This window comes from Megalobrama amblycephala, linkage group LG13 (assembly GCF_018812025.1).
Source record: "Megalobrama amblycephala isolate DHTTF-2021 linkage group LG13, ASM1881202v1, whole genome shotgun sequence".
NCBI classification, from domain to species: Eukaryota; Metazoa; Chordata; class Actinopteri; order Cypriniformes; family Xenocyprididae; genus Megalobrama; species Megalobrama amblycephala.
Window position 1 is genome coordinate 13,138,290 of NC_063056.1, and position 16,737 is coordinate 13,155,026.

Genomic DNA, 16,737 nt, shown 5'->3' on the forward strand with positions numbered 1-16,737 from the left:
CATAATAGTTAGTATGTTGATGTTGGTTTATAAAAATGAAGTGTATAGTTTCTGCATCACTAGTTAAAGGACTAAACAGAATTTTTTTTTTTTTTTCAAACAAAAAATAAACCTGTTTTCAAACAAGTTTCATAAACACTACCCTGCCCCTACCTGTCATTGGTCAATCAAAAAGATAGCCCCGCCCCCAAAGTTTTGCCAACTCATCCCATACTCATTGCCAGTGTTGCTCTATAATGCTCAACCCAAACTGAGAAAAGTGACTATTTTAAGAGTTGGTGATTTCGTATGAATTCAAACATTTTTGAAAGGTCAAACCCTAAGTGCTCTTTCATACAGAACGCATCTTTGTGTCTAAAAACACGAGACACAGCACTCAGGAATGGTTTTTGCTGAGTGTAAAAGTTGAAAATCTTTTAACTTGTTATGGTGTCTTAAAAACGTCTCGGTTACGTATGTAACCCTCGTTCCCTGAAGGAGGGAACGGAGACGTACGTCAGTAGTGACCGACGAATTGGGATATCGCTTAGAGAGCCCTATCAGCTTCATGTGAACTAAAACAAGCCAATGGAATTGGTGTGCGATATTTGCATAATGCGCACCGCCTCCGACAGGTGAATATAAATAGGAAGCAGATGCAATCGCACTCTGTTTTTCGCTGAGGAGACAACTGGTGTCCGCACATCAGCGAGGGTACAGAAACTGTGGCGACGGGACGTACGTCTCCGTTCCCTCCTTCAGGGAATGAGGGTTACATATGTAACCGAGACGTTCCCTTTCAGTCGGTCACGTTCGACGTACGTCAGTAGTGACCGACGAATTGGGATCCCGACTAAAGCACCACAGTTACGAAACCCCTTCCAGTGCTCAACGCGAGCTCTAGCCGCCCATAGCACCGGAGGAATGGAGAAGGGGGCGAGCTCACGCCGAGAAGTTTACTGCTGTTTTACCTGATACCCACTAAGTAAACTAGACTACACTGGGGAAGCGAACCCGGAGGGACGCTGCGGAGACCACTACCTACCCAGTGGGGGAGGAATTTACGTGGGAATACACATATGGACTGGCCCGGGGGGCAGTGCACATATGGAGTCCCTGGGATGGCTCCACCTGGGTAGGGGGAGACTCATCTGACAGGTGACAGCAGAGCTGGCTCTGCTAAGGGAAAGACACGGACTCGCCGTAGGGAGTTTTAAACCGTGGACAATTACACATATGGGACCGCTCACGTAGAGGAGTCACGACATATGGACCCCAGCCAACAGACAGCGTCAGCGACGGATGTAGGCCTGGCATCAGACACTCCGCAATGTCCGAGCCGAAGGGGGAGGGGGAGGCGGAGGAACTCGACAGGGTTCGCCAAGCGGGGAACACGACTGGAGTCAAAAATATGCACGCATCCGGCCCAGGGGGCGGGAATGGCATTGCAAGCCGACACTTAGAGCGGGTTCAACGCGTCTAACGGCTAGTGGAAGCGAGTACACGGGAAGATACCGGCTCTACACGAAGGCTATAGAATCTAGCGAACGTGTTAGGTGTCGCCCAGCCCGCAGCTCTACAGATATCTGTCAGCGAGGCGCCATGAGCCAGCGCCCAGGAAGAGGCCACCCCTCTGGTGGAGTGGGCTCTCAACCCGAGCGGGCAAGGCACGCCCTGGGATTCGTACGCCAAGGCGATGGCATCCACTATCCAGTGGGCCATCCTCTGCTTGGAGACAGCCTTTCCCTTCTGCTGGCCTCCGTAACAGACAAAGAGCTGATCTGAGGTCCTGAAGCTTCGCGTTCTGTCCACGTACACACGCAGAGTGCGGACGGGACAGAGCAAAGCTAGGGCTGGGTCTGCCTCCTCCGAAGGCAGCGCTTGCAGGTTCACTACCTGATCTCTGAAGGGAGTGGTAGGAACCTTGGGCACATATCCAGGCCGGGGTCTCAGGATGACGTGAGAATCACCGGGCCCGAATTCTAGGCACGATTTGTCGACCGAAAATGCATGCAGATCCCCTACCCTCTTAAGGGAAGCCAATGCAACCAGAAGAACAGTTTTAAGAGACATTACTTTCAGGTCGACTGATTGCAAAGGCTCAAAGGGATGACCCTGGAGAGCTGAGAGAACCAGGGTCAGGTCCCAAGAGGGTACGGAGGAAGGGTGAGGAGGATTCAGTCTCCTTGCCCCCCTCAGGAACCTGAAACCCCGACTTCATATCGGCTGGAGGGACCGGCTCGATTGCATCCTTCGCCAGAAGGACAGCAATCTCCGCCCGGAGAACAGGTGCACTGTCCAACGACACCTGAGTGAAGTGGACACCCCTGAAAACCGGGGGACGCCGGGCGAACTGAATCGCATAGCCGAGTCTGATAGTGCGAATGAGCCAGCGGGACGGGCTGGGAAGCGCGATCCACGCCTCCAGACTCCGAACCAGTGGGACCAAAGGCACCACAGACGCACCGGGGGTGGGTAGATGGACAGACAACACAAATTCCCCCCGGCCCTACTCCAGGGGTGGGAGAGATGATGGAATACTCTCCCGAAGAGCAGGAACCTTCCCCTCCACGTCCGCGACCGGCACCCTGCTGTTTGGCTGGTGTAGGCTGCTGCTTCGCCGACTTAGCAGGGGCGGAGGACGACGCAGGCGGGCGCCCTCGGCGACGAGCAGGCTGAGGCTGAGCCACAGGCGGCTGGGTGGAGGCAGCAGCGGACCGCCGTGGCATGACATGTTTGATGGCCTCAGCCTGCTTCTGTGCAGCGGAGAACTGTTGGGCAAAGCTCTCCACTGCGTCGCCGAAAAGGCCGACCGGAGACACGGGGGAGTCCAGGAACCGATGTTTGTCGGTTTCCCTCATGTCCGCCAAGGTCAGCCAGAGGTGGCATTGCTGGACTACCAGAGTAGACATCGCATGACCCACAGAGCGCACTGTCACCTTCGTTGCCCAGAGGGCAAGGTCAGTGGCAGCGCGCAGCTCCCCAAGCAACTGTTGGTCAGGCCCTTCCTGGGGCATTTCCGATAGCGCTTTTGCCTGGTAAATCTGCAAAAGGGCCATGGCATGCAGGGCGGAGGCAGCCTGCCCACAGGCTCTGTAAGCCTTCTCAGTCAGACCGGCTGAGAACTTACAGGCCCGGGACGGGAGGCGCGGCTCACCACGCCAGCCAGTGGCCGTTGGACACAGCTGCATCGCAACAGACCGCTCGACTGGTGGGATCCTTGCGTATCCCTTGGCTTCCCCACCGTCCCGGGAGGTGAAGGCGGATGAGGGACCAGGCCTTGCACGAACACTATACGGTGCTTGCCAAGACCTGGTCACCTCATCGTGCACTTCCGGGAAGAAGGGCATTGGGGCGGGATGCTGGGTTTGACCAGCGCGACCCCCCCCCAAGTACCAATCATCCAACCGAGATGGGCCGGGGCAGGGTGGAGGATTCCACACGAGCCCGACACACTCGGCGGCCCAGGAAAGCACAGCCGTCAACTCGGGATCTGACTCGGGCAACGCTACCACCCCGGAGGGCGGCAGCGCAGCCGGATCTTCCTCCCCCGAGGACTCTGGCTCACCCTCCGATGCAGAGATCGACATCTGCTCCGCTGCAGGCGCACCAAAGGTAACGGCTGGACAGTCCGTAGAGGGCCCAGCGGAAACCAACAGCAGCACGATGGGTTGCGGTGCTGATGAGGCGGCAGGGGCCTGCGGAGCGACGCTCGGCGGGGAAGCCCTAACCGTGATCCTCAAGTCACCCTTCCTATACGCCGCCGAACCGCCATTCCGACCGGGGCCGGAAAAAACGGTCGAACGGGGCATAGGGGAGGGGACCCCCGCTTCCTGAGACTTCAGGAAGGAGAGTCTAGACCTCAGCACCGCGATAGTCATATTCCCGCAATGGGAACACAAACCATCCACAAAAGCTGCTTCAGCGTGCTGAGCGCCCAAACACGAGATGCAGCGATTGTGCCCATCAGCAGGGACCAGGGAACGACCGCACCCAGTAACGCACAGACGAAATGACATACTGTCAGGGTTCATCTGTGAAGCTCTTTTAGAAGGGGAACAGTCAGCTCACTCGTGCTGAAGCACACAGGGAGTGACGCGATGTGTTCAGGTACACCACTACCTGAACACACCGGGGGAACCGGCCCAAATCGCAACGCACACTTTTCTTTTAGGTGGAAGATTTGAGAGTTGCTGTTAAAACAGCAGTTGAGAGCTTTAAGCTCAGGCTCCCCGGAAGCTCGCGACCTCGCTGAAGTGCCTTGACTGCCAACACAAAACAGCGCTGTTGATCCTCTTCTGAGGCAGTTTTAGTTTCACTTTGTGAAAGTCTTCTTTGAAGCAGGACACCAGTGTTTGGCTCCGAAGCGAAAGACAGAGTGCGATTGCATCTGCTTCCTATTTATATTCACCTGTCGGAGGCGGTGCGCATTATGCAAATATCGCACGCCAATTCCATTGGCTTGTTTTAGTTCACATGAAGCTGATAGGGCTCTCTAAGCGATATCCCAATTCGTCGGTCACTACTGACGTACGTCGAACGTGACTGACTGAAAGGGAACGTGGTGCTCATGTGTTCAAAAGACGTGAGACGCGAGTGTAACGGTGTCTAGTCTGTCTGTCTAGTGTGTTTACATAGAAAAACAATGGAAAAGTAGCACATTGGAATAGATGTAAGTAGATCATGCAAAAATGTATGAATGAGATTCATGCGAATTCGCCACCAAATCGCCAAATCTCATCACCATAAGAGTGTGATGATAATATTGAAAGCACCACAGAAAAAAGTGTTCAGATTCTGAAGGGAAAGACAACAACAAATGGCTTATTTATAGTGTCTCCGTGCATTAAGGCACTATTTTAAAATTAAAACTAAATAAAAGTTCAGTATAGATACACATACAGCATAACACATGACAATCAACACTATTGGCCTGACTACTGTAGCTGTGTTATCAGACCACATTTAGACTGACCTTATGCATGTCTTGCGTGCTAATGTAGATGGTGTAAATTCCACTCCTGTTAAATCCAGCCCTGAAGAGTTCGGCACAGTCTCTGTATTTTATCTGATCATCCATTTGCTTGAAAACATTTGGACTCACTGCTTCAAATAAGAAAGGATATAAAAAGTACAGACTGTTAAAATTTTGCTTATAGAGAGAGAAAACAAAAGGATTTGTAAAAGCCAACTAACCACAAATACTTGTCAGTCTTTAGGATATAAAAATTGGTAACACTTTAGTATGAGGAACACATATTTACTATTAACTTTGACTTTTCCCTCAATATTAAGTAAATTCCTAATTTACTGCTTATTAATAGTTGTAGTTGGTTCAGGTATTGGGATTAAGGGATGTAGAATATGGTAATGCAGTATAAGGCATTAATATGTGCTTTATATTTCTATAACAGCCAAAATGCAAGCTAATAAGCACCTAGTTAAAAGTGATCATTGTTCCCCATACTGAAGTGTTACCTAAAAATTAGATGTTTGCTCAATTCAGTGTTGGGCTCCCAACTGAATCCTAAAAGCCTTAAGTGAATGAACCCATCTCTATATATACAATTTTCTCTAACTGCTCAGCCTCCTATATCAGTACATGAAGGTTTTAGAGGGACATGGGAAGTGGTCGACTCTGTGACTTTTCACACAATGTTTCAGATCCAAGTAAAACTTGGCAGCTAAGGAGGTTACTTATGGTCTGCAAGAACCCTGATGTGGGCCAGTCAGATTTGAAGTGTACATGATGTAAAGCAGACATAAAGAAATTAATTATGAGTTGTGAACTGACAAAACTGTCAGTGCAACACAATACAGATTGTTTGTGATCTCATGAATGTTCTTCTGAAAATAGACTATGGATAATGGGTTAATTCATACTAGTATTTCAATGGTGCCTTTGATGATATCTAATCAAGATAGATGGTGGTATATATAAAATTCCAGTAGATAGTACTGTCACAGACACGCCAGGCTCCACCTCACCACAGTACCCACGCACCCAATCACCAGCGTACTAATCACCGCCACCTGCATCTCATTCACTCTGCAATCACCAGCACTACAAAGCCACCACACTCACACACACTCACTGTCCGGTCTCGTTTGCACTACTTCATGTATATGCTTACCTTAAGGACTCCCCATCGACATACTTACCAACTCCAGCGATCTCCTTCATCTCCTTCGTCTCCTGGTCCCTTCGTGTGCTTACCCTTCTGTGTGTGTGAGTGTCTCCAACGTCTCCCTCCATCTCAGCTCTACTCCTGGATCCACAAACCATACAAGGACAGTATTACTTTACATTCATCTCTCAAGAACCTGATAACAGCCATTATCACTCTGTTTTCCACATATCGTTCAATAAAGCTCACCTGGATTGCTTTTATCTCTGCCTCCGTGTCTATATCATAACAGAAGACCGGACCATAACAACTTAACGGCATGAGTACCAACGATCCATTCCAGGAGCTCGTGGACGTGCTGCGTCGAGCACTCACACCACAGCCCTCAACATCGTCATCCCCCAACACGGCTGTCTCCGCACCCACCAGCACCGCTCCTTCACCTGCATTCACCGCCAGTCCCATGGCCAAACCGGCGCCCTACTCTGGATCGGCGGAGGAATGCAGCGGATTCCTTCTCCAATGTGAACTGGTCCTGGAGATGCAGCCGCACCTCTACACCACAGACACGGCTAAAATAGCGTTCATTATTTCACAACTGCAAGGGAAGGCTCTGCAATGGGCAGATTCGCTATGGACCCAGAAAGGACCAGTCGTCCAATCCTATTCGGCGTTCGTCTCCCACTTCCGGGAAGTATTTGGGAAGCCTTTGACTGATTCCACGACTGGTGAGAAACTTTACAATCTAAAGCAAAGAAATCTCTCTGTTAACGAATATGCCTTGCAGTTTCGAACGCTAGCCGCCACCAGCGGCTGGAACGAGCAAGCCCTCATCACCACGTTCCGTCAGGGGCTGGAACCCTCCGTGCGGCTGCATCTCGCTGCATACGAGGACTCCATGGGATTAGAACGCTTCATCCAACTCGCCATCCGCGTGGGGTCCCGTATGCAGTCGTGTATTCAAGAACACCAGGGCCAGTCATCCACCACCAACCTCCTCCGTCGATCCGAACCCGTCAGCTCCCCAGAACCAGCCACAGAACCCATGCAAATTGATCATTCTCGTCTCACCCCTAACGAAAGACAAAGAAGGCTGGCCCTGAATCTCTGTCTCTATTGCGGGACTATGGGGCACAATCTCTCCACATGCCCAATACGTCCTCCTCGACCCGTGGTGAGTGCAATATTTCCCTCCATTCAGAAAATGAAACCACTCACTACAACTGTAACCCTTACTGCTGCTAACATCTCTGTTCCAGTGGTGGCGCTCCTTGATTCAGGGTCAGCCGGAAACTTCATCTCAGGCACCCTCTGCAGACAACTCAACCTCAAGATCTCTCCTTCACCGACGAGCTATCAAATCCACTCCATCACGGGCAAACCCCTAAGCCGCAGACACATCCGTCACTGCGTGGGTCCACTTCAACTCAGCATCGGTATCCTGCACACTGAACACATCCATTTGCTGGTTCTGGAGGAATCCACCGCTGACGTGGTTCTAGGGCGCCCATGGCTGGAACTACACAACCCCAACATCTCCTGGCGCACGGGCGAAGTCCTGAAGTGGGGCGATCACTGCTTCCCAGACTGCTTCCCAGCGCTTCCTGTTCCGAAATCTCCACTCTCCAAGCCTCTTCTCGTGAACGCCACGTCCATCGAGAGCCCTGTTGAGAAGCGCTCCGTGGATGTCCCCCCGGACTACGCCCCCTTCAGTGACGTTTTCTGCCCGCAACGCGCCTCCAAGCTTCCTCCACACCGGCCATGGGACTGCGCCATCGATCTGCTGCCGGGTGAACCAGTGCCCAGGGGACGCATATACCCCCTGTCCATACCGGAGGAGAAGGCCATGGAGGAATACATCAAGGAGGCACTCGAACAAGGTTACATCCGCCCGTCTACTTCCCCTGCTGCTTCAAGCTTCTTCTTCGTGGCAAAGAAGGACGGAGGCTTGAGGCCCTGCATCGATTACCGTGCCCTCAACAAGATTACCATAAAGTTCCGCTATCCACTTCCCCTCGTCCCAGCGGCCCTGGAACATCTCCGCGGTGCCACTGTGTTCACCAAGTTGGACCTCCGCAGCGCGTACAACCTCATCCGGATACGTGAGGGGGACGAGTGGAAGACCGCCTTTGTCACGCCCACAGGACACTACGAATACCTCGTAATGCCGTATGGCCTGGTCAACGCCCCCTCCGTATTCCAGGATTTCATCCACGAGGTGCTCCGGGAGTTTCTCCATAAGTCCGTTCTGGTTTATATAGATGACATCCTCATCTACTCCCGGAGCTTGGCCGAACATCGCCACCACGTTGCGGAGGTCCTCCAGCGCTTACGGCAGTTCCATCTCTTCCTCAAGGCTGAAAAATGCTCATTTCATCAACCCTCCGTCCAGTTCCTGGGGTACGTGATTGATCACAGTGGCATCCGGATGGACGAGGGGAAGGTCTCCGCCATACAGTCCTGGCCCACTCCTACTACTATCAAAGAACTCCAGAGATTCCTAGGCTTCTCCAATTTCTATCGCCGGTTTATCAAGAATTACAGCACTATCGTCAGTCCACTCACCAACCTACTCCGTCACCAGCCCAAGTCTCTGTCCTGGTCCCCACAAGCCACCAACGCCTTTGAAACCCTGAAAAGAGCCTTCACCACCGCTCCCCTCCTCGTCCACCCTAACCCGGATCTCCCGTTCATCGTGGAAGTGGACGCATCCACCACCGGAGTGGGAGCGGTCCTATCACAGCAGCAGGGGACACCAAGTAGACTCCATCCATGCGCCTTCTTCTCCCGCAAGCTCAACCCGGCGGAGGTCAACTACGACATCGGTGACCGCGAACTCCTGGCCGTCAAGCTTGCCCTTGAGGAGTGGAGGCATTGGTTGGAGGGAGCTACTCACCCGTTTCAAGTTCTCACTGATCACAAAAACCTCGAATATCTGAAGGCCGCTAAGAGACTCAACCCTCGCCAAGCTCGCTGGGCCATGTTCTTCTCTAGATTCAACTTCTCCATCTCCTACCGCCCTGGTTCTAAGAATACTAAAGCTGACGCTCTGTCTCGCCTCTATGCTCCTGAGGAGAAGTCCGAAGAGCCTGATACTATTCTGCCGGAGTCCATATTCGTGAGCCCTATCCAGTGGTCTGAAGAAACCATTCCCTCCTCCAATGCCTCCACACGCACTCCGCCGGGTTGCCCCCAAGGCTTGCAATACATCACACGGGCACGTCGCACTCCACTCCTGCACAGCATCCACTCTTCACTTGGCACTGGTCACCCGGGGGTCAATGAGACCCTCTCGTTGCTCAAACAACGCTTCTGGTGGCCCAACATGGCCAACGACGTCAGGAGGTACGTGCAGGGCTGCAGGGAGTGCGCCATCTCCAAGAGCTCACGCCATCTTCCCACCGGCAAGCTCTTTCCTCTGCCCGTTCCTGAGAGACCCTGGTCACACCTGGGAGTGGACTTCGTCACCGATCTCCCCGAGTCTGGCGGCCACACATGCATCCTGGTGGTGGTGGACCGCTTCTCAAAGTCCTGCCGTTTGATACCCCTGGAGGGTCTACCTACCGCCATGGCCACTGCAGAACTAATGTTTAATCATGTTTTTCGCTATTATGGATTACCTGAAGACATCGTCTCCGACAGAGGACCCCAGTTCGTCTCCCACGTCTGGAAAGCCTTCTTCTCCCTCCTGGGTGTGACCGTCAGCCTATCGTCTGGATACCATCCTCAGTCGAACGGGCAGACGGAACGGAAGATCCAGGAGATCGGCCGCTTCCTGCGTACCTTCTGTCACGGCCACCAGAACTCCTGGAACCAGTACCTGGGTTGGGCCGAGTACGCACAGAACTCTCTCCGCCAAGCCTCAACTGGACTAACACCCTTCCAGTGCGTACTCGGCTACCAACCCCCGATGTTCCCCTGGGACGGGGAACCCTCCAATGTTCCTGCAGTCGACTACTGGTTCCGGGAGAGCGAGAGGGTGTGGGACTCAGCTCACCACCAGCTGCAGAGGGCCCTGCGCAGACGCAAGATGGCAGCCGACCTTCGACGCTCCGAGGCTCCTGTCTACCAGCCGGGGCAGAAGGTCTGGCTGTCCACCCGGGACATCAGGATGCGTCTGCCCTGCAAAAAGCTGAGTCCCCGCTTCATTGGCCCATTCACCATTCTTCGGCAGATCAACCCCGTCACCTATCGTCTCCAACTCCCGGCACAGTATAGTAGAATCCATCCTACATTTCACGTGTCCCTACTCAAACCTCACCACCCTTCTGTTGTTCCCTCCACAGAGCCTGACGTGGCAACCGCCGAGCCCCCCCTTCCACTTCTCCTAGAAGACGGCACAGCCTACGTGGTCCACGAGATCCTGGATTCCCGGCGCCGTGGTGGTAAACTCGAGTACCTCGTGGACTGGGAGGACTATGGTCCCGAAGAACGCTCATGGGTTCCCAGGAATGATATCCTTGATCCTCTTCTGTTACAGAACTTCCATACCAACCATCCAGACAGACCTGCCCCGCGACCCAGGGGAAGACCACCACGACGTCGGGGTCCGCGGCCCTCAGGAGCGGGCCGTGGGAGGGGGGGTACTGTCACAGACACGCCAGGCTCCACCTCACCTCAGTACCCACGCACCCAATCACCAGCGTACTAATCACCGCCACCTGCATCTCATTCACTCTGCAATCACCAGCACTACAAAGCCACCACACTCACACACACTCACTGTCCGGTCTCGTTTGCACTACTTCATGTATATGCTTACCTTAAGGACTCCCCATCGACATACTTACCAACTCCAGCGATCTCCTTCATCTCCTTCGTCTCCTGGTCCCTTCGTGTGCTTACCCTTCTGTGTGTGTGAGTGTCTCCAACGTCTCCCTCCATCTCAGCTCTACTCCTGGATCCACAAACCATACAAGGACAGTATTACTTTACATTCATCTCTCAAGAACCTGATAACAGCCATTATCACTCTGTTTTCCACATATCGTTCAATAAAGCTCACCTGGATTGCTTTTATCTCTGCCTCCGTGTCTATATCATAACAAGTACAACCCGAAAATTTTTTTTGTTTGTTTGTTTTGTTTTTAAATTTGAATAAAATAAAAACTAAAAGACTTTCAAATTACATGAGTCAAAATGTAATTCACAATAGAACATAGATAACATAACAAATGTTTAAACTGAGAAATTTTACAATTTTATGCACAAAATGAGCTCATTTCAAATTTGATGCCTGCTACAGGTCTCAAAATAGTTGGGACGGGGACATGTTTACCATGGTATAGCATCTCCTTTTCTTTTCAGAACAGTTTGAAGACGTCTGGGCATCGAGGTTATGAGTTTCTGGAATTTTGGTGTTGAAATTTGGTCTCATTCTTGCCTGATAAAGGTTTCCAGCTGCTGAAGAGTTCGTGGTCGTCTTTGACATATTTTTATCTATAAGGTGAAAGATCTGGACTGTAGGCAGGCCAATTCAGTACCCGGACTCTTCTATGACGAAGCCATGTTGTTGTAATAGCTGCAGTATGTGGTTTTGCATTGTTCTGCTGAAATACACAAGGCCTTCCCTGAAATAGACGTCATCTGGAGGGGAGCATATGTTGCTCTAAAACCTTTAGATACCTTTCAGCATTCATAGTACCTTCCAAAACATGCAAGCTGCCCATACCGTATGCACTTATGCACCCCCATACCATCAGAGATGCTGGCTTTTGAAATGAACGTTAACACGCTGAAAGGTCTCCCTGCTCTTTAGCCCGGAGGACAGGGCATCGTGATTTCCAACAAGAATATCAAATTTGGACTCGTCTGACCATAGAAAACTTTTCCACTTTAAAACAGTCCATTTTAAAGGGGCTCTATGTAGGAATGACACCCAGTGTTCAAAATAGGTACTGCAGTCCAAATTCAAAATATTGTTTGGCCCGCCCCCTCGTTCAAAGACAAGGGTTGCCAGCAACAATAGGGAGCGCAATTCACAATGGAAGTTGAGGAGACTTACACACTGTAAGATGATGAGTTGATTTATCTTTTTTAATATGCTGTTGTTCATAGAGATATTTAGATGGATTCAGAGGCTTTTTAGGTCAGGTAGAATCTATGATTCTCTGACCCAGTTTGTTTGTTGGTTTCCATGGTTGCAATACGCGGTGTTTTCAGCCAACTGGCAACTTGTGATGTCCAAATACTATTGGATAAACTGGCAACACACGGTTTTGCACAGACCAAAACAAAGACATTCATTCCGACACGGAACGCACATTTTCAAAGTAGAATATATGGCTGTAGCATCGCGTTTCTGAGAAACAAGTAGGTGAACTTAGCATGTTTCCTAAATATCTGCAAACATATCGGGGTATTTTCATGCTTTATTAAAGTAAAAATCTTACATAGAGTCCCTTTAAATGAGCCTTGGCCCACAGGACACGACAACACTTCTGGACCATGTTCACATATGGCTTCCTTTTTGTATGATAGAGCTTTAGTTGGCATCTGCAGATGGCACGGCAGATTGTGTTTACCGACAGAGGTTTCTGGAAGTATTCCTGGGCCCATTTAGTAATGTCATTGACACAATCATGCCAATGAGTGATGCAGTGTCATCTGAAGGCCCGAAGACCATGGGCATCCAATAAAGGTCTTCGGCATTGTCCCTTACACACAGAGATTTTCCAGTTTCTCTAAATCTTTTGATGATGTTATGCATTGTAGATGATGAGATTTGCAAAGCCTTTACAATTTGATGTTGAGGAACATTGTTTTTAAAGTATATTCCACAATCTTTTTTAAGAATTCTTTCACAGCTCTGCCCGTCTTTACTTCTGAGAGACTCTACCTTTCTAAGACATCCCTTTTATAGCTAATAATGTTACAGACCTGATATAAATTAACTTAATTAGTTGCTAGATGTTCTCCCAGCAGAATCTTTTCAAAATGTCTTGCTTTTTCAGCCATTTGTTGCCCCCACGCCAACTATTTTGAGACCTGTAGCAGGCATCAAATTTGAAATGAGCTCATTTAGTGGATAAGAGTGTAAAATTTAAACATTTGTTATGTTATCTATGTTCTATTGTGAATAAAATATTAGCATGGATTGTACTCAGATATTGTTTATTAGTACTTATAAAGTACATATTAATCCCTTATTCTGCATTACCATATTCTACATCCCTTAATCCTACCCAATACCTAAACATAACAACTACCTTACTATTAATAAGCAGTAATTAGAAGTTTATTGAGGCAAAAGTCATAAGTAATAGTTAGTTAACAGTGAGAATTGGACCCTAATCTAAAGTGTGACTGTAAAAATAGATAGTGTGGCCATGAACTAAGAATTTATTAATTTGTGGCCACGTTGTACTAATTCGTTCCCTTGTTTTAGTTAAATTGTGGCCACGTTGTACTAATTTGTTTCCTAATTTTAGTTCCCTTGACCATGTGGCCACAATGTAGCTAAATTAATTTGAGGGAATAAATTCTTAACTCAGGGCCATGATATCTTGTTTATTTCCCCTGTATGTTGTGTGCAGTACTCTGTATTATAGATATAAAACTCTGTTTCTCCAATTTGTGTACCTTTGTTCTTGGAGCACAGTTTAAACAGATCATTGATGATACTATGCATTTGTAGTTGCTCTCGGTAGAGGGCGCTGTTGTTTGTGATGACCTCCTCTAGATTAAGCTCCAGGGTCTGTATTGAAGATCTCTGGGATGCCAGGAGTCTCTGAAGCTCTGTGCGCTCACCCTTCATCCAACCCAGTTCTGCATGGTGACGTGCCTCCATGTTATGCATATGCTGCTCTAGTGTACTGAACACAGACACAGACATGAATAGGACAGACTTGCCTCCTACAATTATCAGAAAACAAAAAAAGTGTCAGTGAAAGATACCTTGTTTTGTCCCAAAGTTGGTTGATCTCACTGGTTTGCCAGAGGAGTTTGTTCTCAAGTTTGTTGGAGGACAGGGAGTTTTCCAGTGACTTAATCTCAAGTCTAGAAGTCTGATTGAAAACCTGTCACAGTATGTGTTGTGTTAATGATAAATTAGAGACTTTTTTAGTTTCATAAATCCCTGTGGCCATCAACGCACTGTAAAAACGTTTTTTTTTTATTAAGTAAACTCATGATTTTCCAAGAATACTTAACCAACATTAGCATGTTATGATGAATGTTTTTGGACGTTTTGGATATGCATTCACACCTGTGTCTCTATGTCTGTTAGTCTCCTGATGTGTTGGGTTGACTGGGAAAACAGTTTGGTGCCAAGATCCAGCATGGCTGTCATTCCATTATGTAGAGCACTATTCCGCAGGTGTGTTGTGTCTTTTGTCGGAAAGTCCTTTACAAAGACCTCAATCTATATGCAAACACACATAGGCAAAGAGAAAGAATGAATAGGAGAATACATTATTCATAGTGGTCTTTATATATGGTCACATACAATATATCTAAATACTTGCAGCTGTACTTTTGGGGGCAATGGTATGATATTGAATTAGGCTGGTCTTGAGCAGCTACACTCTGAATAAGACAGTATTTATTATATTTTGCTGTCAATTTTCTCAGTTTAGAGTGTGGGAACCAAATGAGGAAAAACAATGAGGAATCCTAATTGTAATTCCTGAAACACCCAAAGTGACATTAGTAATGTCTTTTTATGAAATATTCTTTTAAATATGAGGTCCACTACCTCATTTTGAGAGGGAATGAGGATAAATACTGCATTGAACAATGAATATTTATCTATAAACTCCAGTTAAAATAACAAAACAGCTGCGAGACAAAGTCTATTTGCAATCCCATGTTGGTGATAAAATCACCATGAGTCACAGATGAGTTTGTTAGCTCTGGCAACCTCATGTATAAAAACTAAGCTGTGTGCAGTTGTGCATATGCAGATAGGTCCACAACATGATGAACTGTCTTCGGCTGGATCACTAATATAGCTAACGGCAGTAATCCACTTTTGGCTGTCTTGGAATTTCAATTTATCTCAAATGTGTTAAATGGGTCAATGATTTGAAAAGACATCTTCTGATGATGAGCGTGATTTTATCTGTATAAAAACTGCTTCACTAATTATTAGCATTTGGAAACCTTTGCCCACCAAATCAAAGTCATGACATGCAACCAACAGAAACATGCCAGGAAAAAGCAGGACATGAATTCACAGAAAGGAACCCTGAAGACTCTCATGAATGTGTATCAATGTCAGCAAGTCTCTTACAATATCAGATAATTTGACCTTTTTATAACAAGGCATGGTTAGCAAAATATCATATGGCTCAAATGATGATAAAAACTGACATTTATGAAAACATTTTTTTAAAATACATTCAAAAACTTTTGAAATTAATATGGATACCTGCACCCATTATTACTTTGTCCTTGATTGTAACACAATACATCTTATTAAAGTAATTAAACTGGAAAATGGTATAAAGACTTTTCAAAACCAAATCAAACCAACATGAATACACTTCTGAGACCTTTTCACATGTTTTCATGACTAAGTTTAATCATTTTTGTTCTGAAACTTTAGCTGTGTCCCAATTCAGAGGCTTCATGCTTCGAAGGCTGAATGCGTCAGCGGCTCGACAAAGGCTGTCCTAATTCAAGGCTCCTTCGAATGCGACCTACAGTGTCCTTCTTTTCCTGGGCCGGGAAGGATAGAATGAGTAGATCCTTCACAGCGTAGACTCATTGCACTGCAACTTATTTTTTTAAAGAGAGAAAATGCTGGATTACACTTTTAAATGTAAGTAATAGGTTTCAACTTACTTAGCATTAGTTCTGGCATGTCACGTTAGTTCGGCTCACATCAGCTGACTCTGAACTGATCCACGTCTACCTATAGGAATATCTGACGCCTATCACAGCATCCCTATATAAGGTCCATTCAGTATTATTAGCAACTTTATCGCGTTGCTCAGGAGTCAATTACCCTCCATCCCCAGCTCCTCCTCTCATCCAGTCAGGATGTTGTCTTACATCTTACCAAAATGCAATTTTAGAGATAGTGTATACTCTTTATAATGTACATAAATGGACCAAGGTGAACCCCGTTTTGTTTCTGGGTTCACTTTCTTACTATTAGTACTATTACAGTTTACTATTAATTTCTCAAACCTCTCTCTATTTAACCATTGGTCTCACACATCCACTATGTTTGTAGTTTTTTAACACTCTTTATTCATGTTTGTAGTTATAATCGAATCCTTGTCCGACGTGCAATGGCTTATGGTTAATATTAGCCATTAGAGTGTGCATTCTAACATTCTAACTAGTAGACCATCTATGTATTTTTGTAATATTCATTTCAACATTCTACGATTATAGACACACAAATTCTAATTTTGTAAACTATTTAGGATGGATAGTATGCAAATTGGGACACAGCATTGGTTCGACCTTCACTGACATCGAAGGCGTGGCTTTTGAAGTCTGAGTTCTTCCTCTGAATTGGGACGCAGCTTTTGATTTTGAAGTTTTAAAGTATATCTGAGTCACTGTTTCCTGTTTTTATTTCCAGTTTCCTTTGTTTCCATAGTTTTTTTTAGTATGCCCTCATTTGGTTCCTCACCTGTGTCTTGTTTAGTTAATCGTCACCCTGTGTATTTATTCT

The 16,737-nt window shown here is 47.7% G+C and overlaps 1 protein-coding gene across 1 annotated transcript in view; it reads right to left on the bottom strand.

Annotated features, from left to right (window-relative positions):
- The window catches only part of LOC125243739 (angiopoietin-1-like), a 36,316-nt gene that overhangs the window by 7,277 nt on the left and 12,302 nt on the right, over window positions 1-16,737 (bottom strand). The window contains exons 2-5 of the mRNA XM_048153560.1: window positions 14,314-14,469; window positions 14,004-14,125; window positions 13,689-13,921; window positions 4,955-5,082 (exon numbers count right to left, since the gene is read on the bottom strand). Of these exons, the coding sequence (XP_048009517.1) occupies window positions 4,955-5,082; window positions 13,689-13,921; window positions 14,004-14,125; window positions 14,314-14,469 (639 nt within the window). The remainder of the gene's footprint in view (window positions 1-4,954; window positions 5,083-13,688; window positions 13,922-14,003; window positions 14,126-14,313; window positions 14,470-16,737) is intronic.